At 35.9% G+C, this 17,737-nt stretch overlaps 2 protein-coding genes across 3 annotated transcripts in view; both read left to right on the forward strand.

Annotated features, from left to right (window-relative positions):
• tead1a (TEA domain family member 1a) overlaps nucleotides 1-9,812 on the forward strand; it is a 36,654-nt gene extending 26,842 nt beyond the window's left edge. For both annotated transcript variants that reach the window (XM_052597488.1, XM_052597487.1), the window contains exons 5-13: nucleotides 125-187; nucleotides 1,662-1,796; nucleotides 1,894-1,934; nucleotides 2,043-2,098; nucleotides 2,587-2,711; nucleotides 3,794-3,967; nucleotides 6,278-6,418; nucleotides 7,618-7,770; nucleotides 7,895-9,812. In XM_052597488.1, the coding sequence (XP_052453448.1) occupies nucleotides 125-187; nucleotides 1,662-1,796; nucleotides 1,894-1,934; nucleotides 2,043-2,098; nucleotides 2,587-2,711; nucleotides 3,794-3,967; nucleotides 6,278-6,418; nucleotides 7,618-7,770; nucleotides 7,895-8,008 (1,002 nt within the window). In that variant the 3' untranslated portion in view covers nucleotides 8,009-9,812. The remainder of the gene's footprint in view (nucleotides 1-124; nucleotides 188-1,661; nucleotides 1,797-1,893; nucleotides 1,935-2,042; nucleotides 2,099-2,586; nucleotides 2,712-3,793; nucleotides 3,968-6,277; nucleotides 6,419-7,617; nucleotides 7,771-7,894) is intronic.
• A 2,812-nt stretch (nucleotides 9,813-12,624) lies between these two features.
• rassf10a (Ras association domain family member 10a) lies at nucleotides 12,625-16,289 on the forward strand. The gene has a single exon (XM_052598453.1). It carries the CDS (start codon nucleotides 12,757-12,759, stop codon nucleotides 14,065-14,067), a length of 1,311 nt encoding a protein of 436 aa, XP_052454413.1. The 5' UTR covers nucleotides 12,625-12,756; the 3' UTR covers nucleotides 14,068-16,289.
• The last annotated feature ends 1,448 nt before the right edge of the window (nucleotides 16,290-17,737 follow it).

The raw sequence follows: 17,737 nt of genomic DNA on the forward strand, positions 1-17,737 counted from the left end.
TCTGTTTGTAATTAAAGTGCATGTTTTTGCGGCTAATGGCAGGGGGCCTTTCATCTCCATGGTTACAAAATGCTCTTTTTGTGCTTGTGTGTGTGTGTGTGTGTGTGTGTGTGTGTGTGACCAGGTCTCCAGTCATATCCAGGTTCTTGCTCGGAGGAAATCCAGAGAATTTCACTCCAAGCTAAAGGTACATGGCAATCTTGTGTTGGACACAGTCTGTGTATGTATGTGTGTAGCGTCTCAGGCCATATCCCTACTGAACTGTGTGTGTGTGTGTGTGTGTACGAGTGCCATGCTGTTTGACTGTCTGTAACCTAGATCTCCTGCTTGTGACTGGCCTGCTTAGTATGCAGTCAACTGGCTAACTTCTTTTCTTCTGCATGTTTGTCCGTTTCCTTCCTGTTTTGCACAAAAGTGTGTTTGTTTTGGAAAGGCGTCGCATGCACACTGAAATATTGAATGTGTGATAGACGAATGGACTTGAGTAAAGTTGTTCAAGGACAGGATTTACAATGTGATGTGAAAGTCAAAGTAGATGTGCCTCCTTTAGACATTATTCAGTATGTGAGTAACTGCCTAAGATTTGTAGACTCGTCTACATAAAGGTTCAGATCACTGGTATTGATCATATATACAATATAATAATAATAATAATAAATTATATTAGTATAATTTGAAATGCCTCCTTTCTATTTAAATACATTTAAAATGTCATTTACTCCTGTGATTTTCAGCTTCATTACTCCAGTCTTCAGTGTCACATGATCCTTCAGAAATCATTCATGTATGCAGGATCGTGCCTTTTGAGCAGCCGTGGCATCTGGTGGTTAAACGGCCAATGACAGTCCATGGACAAAACCTCTGTTTAGTTTCTCTCTTGTTTCTTATTGTGGTGCTTTTTCCAAGAGAGAAAGAGAGCGAATAGGATTGGCTATTCGTTTTATTTGGCAGCGTCTGTGATGATACAAAAGGCTCTTCTTTAAGCGTATGTGCTCCAGTACTCTTCAGCCTGCTTGACCACAATGCAACACATTTATCAGACAGTCTGACTGCCTGCTGCTTTCATGCGCCGCAGCTGGCTGCTTGCATTTCTTACAAAAACAGAGCTCATGTTCTTCACACAAGGTCTGTTTATTCGCAGAAGTTTTTCAAGAAGCATGAGAAGTAAATGAGATGGCCTATTAATCACCACACAACAAAATCTATAAAGTCTAAAACTAGCAACATCATTTACCTGCCGTGCATTCTGGAAACTCACAAAGCTTTAGCAAATCTAGGCAACATTTGAGGGATACTGCTGGTCTGAAAAAGCTTTCTGTGCTGGATTCTGTGCTTTGAGTTCCTCACGTATGTTATATGCTGTACTCAGTGCTTACATAAAACTTTTTAAGTTTGCAAGGACTTTAGTTTATTCATTTTTAACAATTTAAATTTTCCGATTCAAAGGTCAATGGCAAAACTATTTTCCCGTTTCGCTGGTATGCTGGAGCAGTTTAAATGGGTCTTATCTGCTTTTTCACAGACATATTCATTTAAAGAAATGCTGAAACCCTTTGCCCTTGAGCCAGGGTTAGATTTGATTTCATCTAATAAAATAGAAGAGGTTTTATAGCAGTGAGAGAGCAGGAGCTAAGTCTTTTCTGTGGTGTGTTTGGTTGAAGGACCAGAGCGTGAAGAATGATGCGATCAACAGGATGGCGGCCATGTCTTCAGCGCAGATCGTCTCTGCCACGGCCATCCACAGCCGGCTGGGGCTCGCAGGACTCCCTCGACACACCTTGCCTGGGGCAACAGGGGTAAGAGACACCCCAGACTGCTTTAAAACGATTAGTGTCCCATGCATTGGTATTGTTTTACACTATAACACTGCAATACGTTGTACTCCTTTACTAGATTTGGCAAGTGTCAACAGGACAGCCTGGTTCGTCTCAAGAGTAAGTGTATATAACTTAAACTTGAATATACACGGCTGAGTTTGAACATATAAAAACGTGTACAACAACTTCTGCATTAAAAATGACACCTTGTGATAATCTCCTCAGTGTGAAGCCGTTCGCACAGCAGAACTACCCCATCCAGACGGCCACAGCCATCGCAGGTGTGTATATTCATAGTTAACAGATGCCTTTGATACTTTTATGAATGTGTAAGTTTGCATAAACCTGATTTTCTGTATTTTTAAAAGAAATATTTTGGTTCTTTTATTTGCTTGGATGAGCCACTCAAAGCTGTTGCTTTGAATTAAAACAGCTACTTTTTGCTTGTTGTTTATTAATGTATATTAAGGGGCTGTCAGTTTAACGTGTTAACTTAAATAATTAGTTAAAATAAATAAATTAAAATATTTTAATGCCGTTAACGCACTGATCCCCTGATATTGTTTTGTTATATTATAATATATAAGTAAATATATAACATAATGTTATTTAATTTAATATTAAATCATTTCATGTAAGAAGGTGTAACTAAAGACTGGTACAACTGAAAAATGACAGTATATTTATTCTATTTAAGTTACTCTTAATTGCTTTCGTCTTATTGCTTTAATCCATGACTTATGTTTTGTTACGCTGTGTTTGTGTGTAGCCTACGAGTCCCCCACATCCCTGGCAGCCGCGGTGCCGGCGTGGCACGGCCGCTCCATCAGCACCACTAAACTGCGGCTGGTGGAGTTCTCCTCCTTCCTGGAGCATCAGCGGGACCCAGATTCAGTGAGTCAGCACACGTACACACAACCACTGCAGAGAATGTCTATATATATATATATTTATTTATTTATTATATATAGATTTTTATTTAATGCATAAATACAATTTTACCTGAGTAATAATATTGATAAATTAATCAGACTTATTAACAGATTATGTTGATTATAAACTATTTTGAATCTAAATAAAAGCATCAATTATAATATTATTGCATGATTTGATTTGCATATTGTTGGTGTTGGTGAGAGATTGCTGATGATTTAGCATTTAGCCTTGGTTCACGGACCTTGCTTTATGCTTAAGAGAAATGCTAATCTACTGCCACCAGCTGCAGGGCAGTGGGCTCTTATTAGAGATGGTCATGATGACCGAGGTCACATCCTGCGCTTTTCCTGATCCACTGATAATAATGGAAATCTACACAACCTCAACTCTCCACGAATTCATCCTGAGACCTAAAATCAAATCAAGCGCTAAGCTAAAACAGATAGTTTCTGGTAAACTAGAAGAAAACAGAAGTGTGGCTTCTGAACAGGCTTCTTATGATTCAGTACTCACTCCCTTAAGTGTCTTCAAATGAAGTGTCTTTAAGCACTGATCTGACTACAGTCAAGGCAATGAAGACAAAACAGCATGTTTAGATTAAAAGTGAGATCCAGGAAGAAGTTGTGACCCGCAGGTTACCAGAATGCCTTGTGTCTGTTTTAAAGCAGACCTGTGTAATGGATCATGTTGGCAGCATCTCTATGAAATGCTTGTCCCTCTGGTCTGGCGTGACAGTGGCTATTAATCTTCTGTTTGTAGCTTTACGCATAACGAGTTGCGTTCTCAATACAGTTGTCCAGTCACACAAATGTTCAGCTTTGGGGAAAAGGTTCAGAACGTACCTGAAATGCCTCACCAATGCAATCTGAAATGCTTCGTTACTCACACAAACAACATTTAGGAATGGCATTTGGACTTAAAAAAAGCTTGTTGCCCAGGCAACATCACGTAATTATTCTTGCGCAAAATAAGAGCATGTTAGTTAATTTTCTGTGGACTGTATTAATGTTACAATGATCTAATGACATCTCTTTGTGCAGTACAACAAGCATCTGTTCGTGCACATCAGCCAGACGAATCATTCGTACAACGACGCGCTCCTGGAGACAGTGGACATACGTCAAATCTACGACAAATTTCCTGAGAAGAAGGGCGGGCTGAAGGAGCTGTTTGGAAAAGGACCTCAGAACGCCTTCTTCCTGGTCAAGTTCTGGGTGAGTCCTCAGGATTTGAGTTGATTTGAGTTGGAGCGTACTCTAGCTGTTAGCACCTGACTTTACAAATTGTTTGAATCATTTTCCAACCTTCTTTTCCTTACACTTTTCATAGTTCTGTAATTTAGACAGTGGCGTAATTGCATTGTAGTGAAATATATTGTGAATATATTTATATGCAATAAGTTTTAAAGTGAGTAAATCATGAATTAATGTAATAAATCATAATTAATTCAGCAGTTTTGTACAAATTGTATTTGAACTTTTGGCCTTTTTTTATATAATATTTAATACTTTTTATATTAAAATACCGAATTTTCAATATAAGATGTAAAATATAAATGTATTTAATGTATTTTAATAACTAATTATTAATAGTGGTGCCTCTTTGAGTAGAGTGACGTTTGGCTTTGGCTTAACAAAAAAGAAAATAATATTACAAATCACAAACCTAAAGTTACATTTTAATTCTAAAAGAAACCCAATTCTGATATAAGCTTTAATTTAAACATAATACATTTTTATGATGGCTTTTATAGGTCTGAGATCAGGGTAATTCCTATAATAATTCATAATTAATTTCTTACATTTTTATACACTTTCACATTTGGCTTTTTTATGTCAATTTTAATTGGTAATAAAACATTTAATAAACATTTTTAAAAAGTTTAAATAAAAAGATATCGAAGCTGAAACTTAAGTTTGATAGCTAATTATATATATATATATATATATATATATATATATATATATATATATATATATATACATATTTATAATATTACTATTTATTTAAAATGTACTATTTTTAAAATATTGTCAAATATAAAACTTTTTACAGAACACTGTTTATCAAATAAAGGAGTTAAATTATGGAATAGTTGCTGTAATGAGTTAAAACAAGCCACGTCTATTTTTCAGTTTAAAAATATTTACAAGAGAATAACAATGGAAAAATATTCAACAGAATGAAAATTAATTAAAGCGGCTTGCTTTTGGTGTGGTGGACACTGGTCCACTAATGTGTTAATGTTAATCTTATGAACAGATGTTGTCATTAATGTGTTGCATTTATGATTTTGAAGTTAAGGGCAGGCACAATAAGCTTTAGCTTCTGCCTGCACCAGGTCATTGTGTTTATGTTTTGAATGATTGGATTGAATGATCTGTAAATGACCAAACCGATAAAAATATATATATATATATAAAACTTTAAATTTCATTAAGTAATAATAGGTAGTTGTTTTTATAGTATAGACAGTTTTGAATTTATTTTAAAAAAAATCCTTTTTATATTAAATACAAGCTTTAATCATAAACTTCAAATAATATTTTACATTTTCAATATTTATCTTTAAATAAACACTACAATTTATTTTAACTTACATTATATATAAATATATATATATATATATATATATATATATATATATATATATATATATATATATATATATATATATATATATATATATGTATTGTAATGACGGCTTTTTATAGGTCAAGACTGAAAATCTGGGTAAATTCTATACATAAAAGAGGTTTGAAAAATAATCCCCTACGTCTACGACATAAAAGCGCTGCAGAAGTTGAAGAATCAGTCGTATATCAGCATTGTGTAGATTTCAGCATCAGCATCCGTCGAGCACGAGTCACCTGCATGAGTCTGAATCGAGGCAGCTGAACTGCTTTGATTAAAGTGCTGTGTTAAAGCCAGGGCGGTCTGAATGGAAACATGCTGGATTGGATAGGGAGCCTTTATTTGAACACCTGCCGCTCTGAGCACATCCTGTACAGACTCAAACACCGCTCTCTGGAGGTTAACTCTCACTACCCTCTTGCATTAAAGACTAGTTTTGGAAGGTGGCCTGCTTTATCTTTTACTAATGGGTGTTTTTAGGACAGCAAGCAGGATACAGGGTTTTTATCTCTTGATTTCTATGCAATAATCATATTTTATAGCCTCGAAATCTCTGAGACTGCAAAAAAAATAATTCTATCAGTCTCTGATGATGCACGTAATGTTTTAAAATTAACTTGCAAAAAAGTTCAATTTAATGCAAGTGTAAAAGAAAAAAGTGATTGCATGTGTGTGTGGTCTTGATGAATATGACAGGAGGCTGTATAGTACCCACAGAGTTTACCGTTCACATGAAGCACCTTTTATTTATTAGCATCTGACAAATGACGCATTTATTTACCCAACTGTATGCAAACCCTGGGGTGGGATTGAACACATTTGCTTTTGTCAGTGTGTTCTCTCCTTCTGTTTATTCATTGTCACTGAGCTTTTCTCTGGTGTGTCCTCAGGCCGACCTCAACTGTAACATCCTGGAGGATTCTGGGGCATTTTATGGCGTAACCAGTCAGTACGAGAGCTCCGAGAACATGACCATTACCTGCTCCACAAAGGTCTGCTCCTTCGGGAAACAAGTGGTTGAAAAAGTTGAGGTGAGGAGACAATAAATGATATGACAAATATGATAAATTAATATGATAAATAAATAAGTTAAATAAAGCTTCAGTTTAAAAAAAATTTCATAAACATCAAAATGTTGTCATATCAATACACACACACAGACACGTTTTTCTCACTTATTTTATGGCAGATTACTATTATTTTAATTTCTTTTTAATTGTATTACATTTACCTCTCATTTAATATTGTATTTGTTACATTGCAATATTTAGTGTTCCTGTAACTCAACTGGTAGAGCATTGCGTTAGCTAGCAAGCAAGCAAGCGAAAGGTTGGGGGTTCGATTCCCCGGGAACACATGATAGGTAAAAATTGATAGCCTGAATGCACTGTAAGTCGCTAGATAAAAGTGTCTGCTAAATGCATAAATTTAATTTAAAATCATCATAATTGAACATTTAAAATATACTGTTTACTTTTACATCTTCTACATTTTAATATTTAAAATCATCATAATTGAACATTTAAAATTGACCTTTCATTTTTACATCTAATATATTGTATTATTTAAAGTCATACAATTAAAATGAAATTTTATGTATATCTTTAATACTGTACTATTTAAAAATCATATTAGTAATTTTTATTGGTGTATGCGTAATTTTGCATAAATGTAATTTAAAAATTAATTTAATACATTAAGCATGCGTTATAAAATTGTATATAATTTTAATTTAATTTTATATCATATGAAATCAATAAACCACATGATATGAATTTACTACGTAATATAATTTTTTATATAATATATTAAACATTTTGGGTACATTTGTAGCAATAGTATGGATCAAAATTAAAAAAAATTTTAATGCCCAGAATCTTTATTAAGTAAAGAAGATATCTTGTAAATTTTCTACTGTATATATTTATAAAAACTTAATTTTGTATTAGTTATATGCATTGCTAATTAAGTAATTAAGTATGAATTTTGATATTTAATATAATTCAAATTAATTTTATATAATAAAATGATTAAACCACACAATTTTAATATTGTTATACCAGTTTATATTATTTGAATGATATATATATATATATATATATATATATATATATATATATATATATATATATATATATATATATATATAATGTAATTGTGTAATTTATTAATTGTATTTAATTAGATACAGTATGTATTATTATTATTTTATTTTTGTCTCTTCTGGTAGACGGAGTATGCACGTTTTGAGAACGGCCGCTTTGTGTACAAGATAAACCGGTCTCCCATGTGTGAATACATGATCAACTTTATCCATAAGCTCAAGCACCTGCCTGAGAAGTACATGATGAACAGCGTTCTAGAAAACTTCACCATCCTATTGGTAGGTCCTACGATTCCCATGTGTTTCTAAATGTGCATGCGTAAATATGACTATGTACTGGGTGTCAAATGTGATCTTGTGTTGCCGATTGCTAAAAGCATCAAATGCTGCACTGTCCCCGCAGGTAGTGACGAACAGGGAGACTCAAGAGACCCTACTGTGCATAGCCTGTGTGTTCGAGGTCTCCAACAGCGAGCACGGCGCTCAGCATCACATCTACAGACTGGTCAAAGACTGAAGCTCCTCGACTCTCACCAGTAACACTACGACCCACAGAGAACAGTGGACACTTTATATTCACTGAGGCTTTTAGGCTGCACAGCTGACGACCGCCAAGAGCAGCAAAGCCCAACAGACTAAGAAAAGCCTTTGAATGACTCACAAGCTGGTTTTAAGTGGCTGTGCCTCTGTCAGTCCCACCCAGAAGGATTTTGTCGCGTTTTGGAGTGAGGACTGGAATGAATAATTACATTATAATTAGTGTATCTCTTGTGTTTTGGTGTTTATTTTTCATTAACCTGTTCGTGGTGGGTGAAACGGTACGGTTTTGTTACTTTGTTCAGATGTCTGTTTAACTTGGTTGATGTTTTAAACCAACATTAATGTGTTTTTGAAAGAGCATTGCTTATATGAAAACGTATTGTCATAGTACATGAAAGCTTTTTTCAGTTTTTATTATACTGTTTTTAACCTTTTATTCTCACACTGAATTACATTTCAAAGACTTCGCCCCTGGTATTTTTTGACCTTTAGTGGATCTAACTTTAATGAAGAGCATAAAAAGGTACTGTATTATTTATGTGGAACTACCTGCCTTACACTGCACACGGGCTGTTCCAGTGTGACCTACAGTTATGTATAGTAAACACTAGGAAAAAGATCATTTTCTTATAGGAAACTTTAAAAACAGCAACAAAATGCAACCCTTAATTAGTGAATTTTCTTTGCATTTAAAGCTGAAGTATGTAATTTTTTATTTTTCTGTTTGGAATCCTATCCCAGCTTAATGTGCAGACTCGTCTAAACACTCACTCGACCAATGGCGTGAATTGTGGGCGGGGCTATCCGTTGTTGGCAACTGTATTTATTTTTGAAATTTCATTAGGTGGCGCTATTGGCGCAAAAGTAACGAACTTCAGCTTTTTATAAACGAACGCGTTATTTCTGCTCATATCATAACAGTCTACACAAGAAAGGGAATTTACATAGCAAAATCACCAAAGCACATCGTGCCTTAGTGTTTATCATCGCAGACATCGTCTATTTGTGAGTAAAAGTGGGCTATTTTGTCTCACTTTTTTTTCTATCCAGTCTAAGCAAAGTAGGTCACATCTTTCTCTTGTACACCAAATAAACACATTCTATCACTTCTGTTCATGCCGAGTGAAAGCTACAGGTATTTAAAGTGCCTTTTGTGTGTTTTTCCAACTAAGAAAATTGACACCAAAAAAAAACAAACAAAGCGAGTCAAATTTGGATTCTATCACCGTAATGGCCTTTGACATTTTAAAAAAAGCGGGGAGGAAAAGCTCTCTCATTTTAATGGAAGGATATTTTAATTTTAGTAGGAATCGGGAATTTCATATCCAGCATGAGAAAGCAGTTTGTTATGGTGTCATTTATATTGAGGAACACAAAGGCATCACGTGACTTTAATTAAACTGATGAGTGACAGTCCAGTGTTTAAAGAACCTCGTTATTCTGGATTAAATGACTCCTGAATCTGAATCAAACTGTCGATCTCAGTCTCATTTACCACACAAGATTGTGTTTTGTTAGTTTTTATTGTCAGCCATGTTTTACACGTTTTGCAGAGTATCTGTTAGTAAAAAAAGGCATTAAAAGAGAACACTAATGTATTTGATGCAGTTATTGTCTGTTTTCACTAAGAACACTTTGTCTGGGGAGCACTGAAACGATGAGTTTGGTAGCGTTTTTAAGAGGTAACGTTAGACTCGTGTCAGATAATTGTTTTCAGTTGTGTATATTATCCTTGAGGGGATGAAAATGAAAAAAATAAATTTTAGTGTTTGTACTGCAAACGGTTTTGCTTAGTTTCTCTACTTTTTTTCCTGAACTTAGTAATTAGTAGCATATTTGTTGTTTTTGAGAAGCATATTTTACCACTATCAATGACATGTGGCCTGTTTTCCCAAGTATAGGTCTCTGCAGGAAAGTAATGGGAGTTACGAGATCAAGGTGTTTTTACACCATGATACCTGATTAGTTGATGTAATAGTGACGTTAGGTTTAGGGGTGGGATTGGGTAAGGGCGATAATTTAGATTGCATGATTCAGAAACACCCAGCAGTTTCAAAACACCCATATGGTGATAAACGCCCACTTTTGCTCTGCAGAGACCTAAGTCTCTGTTTTCATGGAGTCTGCTGTAAAAAAGAAAGAAAAAGGAATATATGTAATGTTTTTTACACCCACTAGGTGGCAGTACATTGTAAATAATGACACGCCAAGTCAAGTCACTTTTATTTATATAGCGCTTTAAACAAAACCGATTGTGTCAAAGCAACTAAACAACATTAAATAGGAAAACAGTGTGTCAATAATGCAAGATGACAGTTAAAGGCAGTTCTTCATTGTATTCAGAGATGTCATCACCCAGCCCAGTTCAGTTTAAATAGCATCTTTGCAATCATTTGCAATCAAGTCAACGATATCACTGTAAATGAAGTGTCCCCACCCTGTTTTTCGCACTCACGTTATTCAGTTTTACAAAATAGAATTTAATACAAATTAAATTAACATGATTATATACAATATAAATAATCAAATATATAATATAATTATTTATTATAATTATAAATGTAATTTTTTTATTATTATTATTAACATATTATTACTGAATTATAACAATATTACTATTGCTACTACTACTACTAAGTGAAATAGTAGTAGTAGTAGTAATAGTATTAATATTGTTATTGTTATTATTATATATATTATACTCTGTATTTGTCACTGAACGTTGAGCGCTGGAACAGCTAAAGAACAAATTCAATGATATGGTTGGTAGCTCATTGATGGCAAGTAATATATTCTATATTATCTTGTCTAAATGAATTACAACAGTTAATAATAATAATAATAATAATCAATGGTTTTAAATGCTACAACTGAATTTAGGTATCACAATGTTATAATTAATTTTCATTCATTTTCCATTTTCCTATATTACATTTAACATTAATATTAAATTGTTTCAGTTAAATTATTACTGACAGGCACTTTAAATCTTGTCTATATGTATAATTAATGTGTGTACATATATATATATATACATATACATATATACAGATTATTATTATTATTATCAGTAGACACACAGTATCTCGACAGGTCTATAGCACAACAGAACTCTTGATATAATCCTGAGGGTTTATATCACCAGGAAAGTTGTCTTTTGCCTTCTGTCTCCTCTGGGGATATTACAGCCTAAATCCACACTGACCAATGGGAAATCTGAACATGCGGCTATGCACAGCTGGACAAAACCAGTGTAGTGATTTACATTATAGTCACTGACCTTTCTCAGACTAATAATGATAAAGCTCCCTCTAGTGAAGTACTTCACAGGCTTAGGCCTACAGTACGGTCTAAAGCCCATATTCTGTCAAATGTACATTATGTCATCAGAGAACTAGTAACACCAATAATATTAAAAAGATTATGGTTATATAATGCTTCATGTGGACCAGGGTATTTTGTGTCATGTTGTTTTCTCACTGGGGCAAGTCGTCATTTGGTGGTATTGCCGGCCCGAGATTCGGCTCGAGATTTGTGTGTGTGTTCTTGTGTGTGTGTGTGTGTGTGTGTGTGTGTGTGGACTTTAGATGGGTTAAATGCAGAGCACAAATTCTGAGTATGGTCAGCATACTTGGCTGATTGTCACGTCAAATTTGTTTTAAATGTTAGACATTAATGCAGTTTAATAACAAGGGATTCCCAAATGTTTCAGCCAGCCAAACCTCTTTGACCTGAATATTTACATGAAAAGAGATTTGAGGATAATATTTAAATAATTCAACAACACATTCAGTGTTCACAATTGGTCAAACTAAGACAAACTAAGAAAATGTCAACATTTTTAGTGCTTTATTTAGATTTTGAAGTTAAAATTTTTATGATAATAATTATTAGCTTTCAGTTCTCTTATATTGGTTAATGACATGCAGGTAAACTAATATGTATTTTTTTTTTAGCAAGTGTTTTATTTTTATCTTTTTAATTTTTGTAATCATTAGTCTTTTTCTCTGAATGTTGTTAATTGCATGCATGTAAACTAATAAAATAGCAACATTTATATCCAGAGTTTTGTATTCTCTTTATTTTTAATGAATAGATTTATTTATTAATTTAGGCTACTTATTTACATTTTTATTAAACAATTATTAGCTTTTTGTAAACTTAAATGATGTTTAAGGGGTTGATGAGCCCCAGTTTCTTAAACTTTTAATTACATTACTTGTTAGTCAAAACAAAGTTTCAGCATTTTTGTGTTAGTTTTACAGTTTTGGGTGTTTCAGAATTGCTTTGTGATTCATCGCTGAAACGTCTGTATAGATGGTTTAATAGCAGATTCCATTGTGACAACCTACCTATTACAGTAGTGTGACAACATGCCCCATTATTGGTCAACATATGTTCAGTGAAATATTCAGATGCATTTTTCTTACACAGAAATGCTTTCAAAAATAATGGGATGGATGAGGTAAAAAGTGACGACCAGTCCATAGATTTATCCGAGTGCATTATCAATATAATGAGTGAAGTTGGAGTTTAATGTCACGTGATGTTGGGAGTCGGTGGGCGGTGCCTGCACGTTCAGAAACACGCTGCTGTAGTTTAGAGACAAACACAACTCTCAGCGCGCGGCGGAGACTCGTCTGTCTGAGTTTTCCCGCGTGTAGCATTTGATCAATGTTAGAGTGCAAGGTAAAACCGGTTTCGTGGACCTCGATGTGAGTTATCATGGAACAAGGGGAGAGCAAAATCTCGGTGTGGGTATGCCGGGAGGAGAAGCTGGTGTCCGGACTGTCCAGACGCACCACCTGCGCGGATGTAGTGAAAGTGCTGCTGGAGGACCAGAGCTTCCAGAAAGGCGCGATGCTCACCGGTCCTCCACAGTCGTACTGTATCGTGGAGAAATGGAGGGGTTATGAGCGGATTCTGCCGAATAAAACCAAAATCCTGCGGCTGTGGAGCGCCTGGGGCGATGAGCAGGAGAACGTGCGCTTCGTTCTGGTCAGGAGCGACGCGTCGCTGCCCAACAGCGGACCGAGGAGCGCCGAGGCGCGGGTCGTGCTCAGCAAAGAGAGCCCTTGCCCTACCAGAGCCACCATGCAGATTTCACACGACAAACAGCGGAGGATTGTGCGGAAAGCTTTTAGAAAGTTGGACAAAATTAATCAGAAGAAAGAGGAGGCTTCTCCAAAAGACAAACCATCTGCGGACAAAATGGAAACGCTCGTCCATCTCATTATTTCGCAGGATCATACTATCCGACAGCAGCTACAGCGAATAAAAGAGCTGGATAATGAAATCGAGAGGTATGAATCAAAAGTTCACTTTGACAGAATGAAAATACACGGCGTAAACTACGTGCAAGACACTTATTTGCTCGAGGAAGGCTTGGATAGCGATTCCAGCGCGCATCCGGACGCGTCCTTTGCGCAGTTTGAGGAATACGCGTCACGCTGCGACCAAGTCATTCAACTTCAGGAGGAACTGACCGAGAGGGAGGCTCTGATGGAGATACTTACAGGGGAAATACAAGAAGAACTCAACCACAGGTGGATGAGACGGCGACAGGAGGAGCTTTCCAGCAAAGACGCGGAGAGCAGTGGAGAAGAAACGGCTCTCAAGGTGACCCCGGTCCCAGTTGCGCCGGACCTCCTAACAGACAATGACCTCCAGTTAGACGAGGAGAGGATCAAAACACAACTGGATACGAGTTTATACATCGGGCTGCGCTTGAACACCGATCTGGAGACGGTGAAGAGCGACTTGGATATGAGTCAGGAGCTTCTGGACGCGAAAGAAAAGGAGTTGAGGGAATTACTCGAAAAGGTTCACAGATTCGACGAGATGGAAGAGAAACAGGCGGAAGACAGCAAAGATGAGGGAGAAACCGAACAACTGCCTTCAGTAGACAATGTTTGGGTAGAGCAGGCGAGGGGACTGTCCAAAACATGCACCCATGATGATGACTCGGACACTGGGTTGAGTTCAATGCACAGCCAGGACTCGGATAACGCACCTGTTTGCGAGTCTCTTGTGTAACAAGACGATTTAGAATCATTCACTTCGACGCGAACTCAGGGACATTTCGCCTCTATTGATTCATGAATCTTCTCTCTTTATAAGAGAGGAGCGCATGTAAATTATACCAGACTAGTGTTATGATCGCCTCGCTCTGTAATTGCCTCACTCATACACATGGAGAATAGATTGTAAGGTGCAGCTTTCCAAATCATAACTAATTAACCAATGCATAGCCTGAGATGTCCACTATGTGCTGACTTATGTTGCAGTACAAACAGTATGTATTTGTTTTTCTGTAGCCTTGTGTGAAAAGCTAGCATTAGAGTTTTGTGGGGTTTTATTTCTTCCCAAATGTTATATAACATCTAATTTCCCCTTCTGGGAAAACAAAACAGAACTGACGACTCATCCTGCACTATACTGATTTTTATCTAATCAGACATTCTTTAGAATAAGCAAATAAAACATCATTGGAATTCGTAGTTGATGCATCTGAAGCCTATTGGCTTTTAAAAAATAAAAACGTGAGCCTTTCAATATGCCCCACCCACAATTCCGTTTTAACAGGAAATACAGGGGAAGAAATCTGACCAGTGCAGCTGTAGCTATGGCACAAACATGAACTATGATTTGCTAGTCAGTTGCAGGTGGTGTTATGGGGCGGGGCATTCTGACTCTATAGAGCATGTAATTGGACAAAAATCTGTGTAGTGCGGGATGAGTCATCAGTGTTTTTGGGCAGTTTAACCAGAAGAAAATTATTCAAAAACTTATTTTTTTCAACGTTGAGCATATAGAATTCCTATGGACTAAAACCCACAAAACACTAATTTTGATTTAATAGGGTCTTGAGAATTATTTATTGAACAGCATTTAGGCGGATCAAATATCTGCATTGAGCAAATATGTGCTAATCACTTCAATGTTCACCAGCTGACTAATTAGAACAATCCACTAACAGCTTTTACTCTAGGAATCAATTTGCATAACAAGAAAACATCCTTTGCTGTGGGAACTGAAGTTGTGGGAATCAAGAGGTGCGTGCGACACGCTGCTGTTTATTCATACTTCTGAGGAGCTGATGCGTGAATCCCTGTTTGCTCACGGTTTTGACTTCAACAAGACAGCTCCAATTAAACCAAATGTAGTGTCTTCTAGACACACTGGAATTTACTGTTAAGTCATTTCTGCTTTTTTTTCCCTCTTTATACACATTTTTATTTTTAGTCACGAGGGACCTCTAGGATCAAATAATAACTTTGTCATTGACTCATCTTATACAGTACATATGATTTCTCTATTGCAACTAATAGCGAAATTATCAAGTGGAATGTTTTTGAATGCTGTTGTAGCATTTCATCAACTTCAGAATCCAACTTGAAAATTAAGTTTAGTACAAATGCATTATAAAACAGTAATATACTCATGTAAAACATGCCAGAAACGTTCATTTTGCTTCAGTATGACCTCAGCATCATAACCAATATAGAGTTTCTTAAGTTTAGAAAGGGCATCCGTCCAACGCAATGCAGCAGAGTCACTGAGTTCAGGGATTCTGTGCTGTATGAAGAGGATTTAAGAGTTAAGCCTAAAATGTGATGTTTTAAAACAGAGGAGGAAAAGGGAAAGAACCGCCCTCACACTTGATTCTCAATTTAGTTTTAAGAGATGAATTATGACATTTGGAAAAGCCCTAATATGTCAGCTCACAGATAAAAGAGGCAATTGTACAAAAAAAAGAGCATTTTTAAATTTTAATAATATAAACATCAAATTAATGTTGCAAGAAGTCCTCTGTTTTTTGCTCTATGATTTATGCTCTAAAATAGAGCAGTTTATTTAATAATGTTGCTGATAAATAATTAGCCATTTAAAATGAGGCAAATCCATCAGAAGTGGTATAAAAGGGGAAAATGCTGGGTCTGGCAGCAGTGAGTTCTGTGATTAAAGTCGAAGAGGAGGAGGAGGGGGGGACAGATGATAAAGCGCCATTAATCTGGATCGGATTGAACCATTTCAAATAAACAACAGCTCTGACGGGTTTGGAAGAGATTCAAGAACAGCTGGACGAGCAGGAAAGCACAGCGTGCCAATGTGGGACAAACAGCGGCAACACAACCTTCAGGATTAAACTTGGAATCGCAAGAACTGCTATATTGTACAAATGTAGATCTGATGTTTGCCATTATTTATTGTCCTGTTTGTCTGTGTAAAATAAAAGCAGGGGATTGTGACGATAACCCAGCGTGTTTATGAGTTCAGAGCCGACGCAGGCTCATTAATCGAGATCCCCATACAGTTTTGGCAGGATCAGAGATGTGTCATTCCAAAAAAAAGTCCTTTAAGCACTTGAAGTTACGTCTCACAACAACAAGATAGTAATACAAGACAGTTGTATTTCGAAGGGGCACATTCAATAACTGCTGTCATTCATGACAGGAAGTAATGCGTGAATAAGTGACACATGAAAAAAATGCCTCAAAGGCATTTTTTTCAAATAACAAAAAGCGTGTCAATTTTGGACTTAGCATCAAATTATTGTGTGGAATGAGCTGTAATTGTTGTCTTAGATTTATCTTAGATTACCACAGCGTAACAAATAAATTTGAACCTCTCAGGCTAGAATGAAGCTACCGTTGTTAGCAGTATGTAGCATTTAACAAAGAAAAACAGGCTATGCAGCTTTTATCGTAAGGAATGATAATTTGGTTTTTCTTGATAAGGAACTAGGTTTCCAAAGAAACTATTACAAACAAACAAAACACTTGTTTTTTCCATCCTCCTTTGATATATATATATATATATATATATATATATATATATACACAGTGTTTAGAGAGATAGATAGATAGATAGATGATCGATAGATAGATAGATAGATGGATAAATGGATAAGATGCCTTGCTAAGCATGTGAGACTTCTTTCAAAAACCATATAAAATCTTACCAACCCCAAATTTTTTACACATTAATGTAGGCCTATATATATTAAATGTTTTTTATATTAACTCAGTGAGCAACATGCATGTCTTTGATTATGTAAGATAAACACTAAAAGTGTTTTCCCACCCTTTACCACATCTGGGAAGGTGAATTCCTGCTTTTCCATGATATTCAGTCTGTGGTGAAGCAGCACTAACAGGTTTCAGTCATAATGTCAGCTGATGAACTTGTTATATATTCAGCAGTTGGGAATGAAGCACTGTTCAATTAACACAGAGCTGCTGAGCATATTACAGCTCCCAGGTGCACAGACACACACAGGTGCACACCTGCCTGGGACAATCTCAGCAAAAAAAAATACTAGTCAAATTATAAACATGTTTGTATGGAAAAGGTGTCATGAGTGCATGTTAGGAAAATGAGCCAAGAAGCTCTCTCTCTCTCTCTACAGTATATATATATATATATATATATATATATATATATATATATATATATGCAATATAGAAAGGTTCTGAGAGCGCACACAAGTGTCGAACTATATTATCTAAAAAATGGGATGGATGTTTCATAATACACAGAGTGAAATGCTCTGTAATTGCTACGACACAAATGCACGTGCACATGCAGATTGAGCACTGAAATCCCTCTGAGACATTAAATGCCCTCATGTGACTCGTACAAGAAGATTATAAATAATAGCTTCCTCGGGCAATGCCTCAAGAGAAGATTAAGATCGGCTGGT

This window comes from Carassius gibelio, chromosome B25, assembly GCF_023724105.1.
Source record: "Carassius gibelio isolate Cgi1373 ecotype wild population from Czech Republic chromosome B25, carGib1.2-hapl.c, whole genome shotgun sequence".
NCBI lineage: Eukaryota > Metazoa > Chordata > Actinopteri > Cypriniformes > Cyprinidae > Carassius > Carassius gibelio.

Coding starts and splice junctions, on each gene's coding strand:
- rassf10a (XM_052598453.1), top strand. CDS start 12,757: ATGGAACAAGGGGAGAGCAAAATCTCGGTGTGGGTATGCCGGGAGGAG.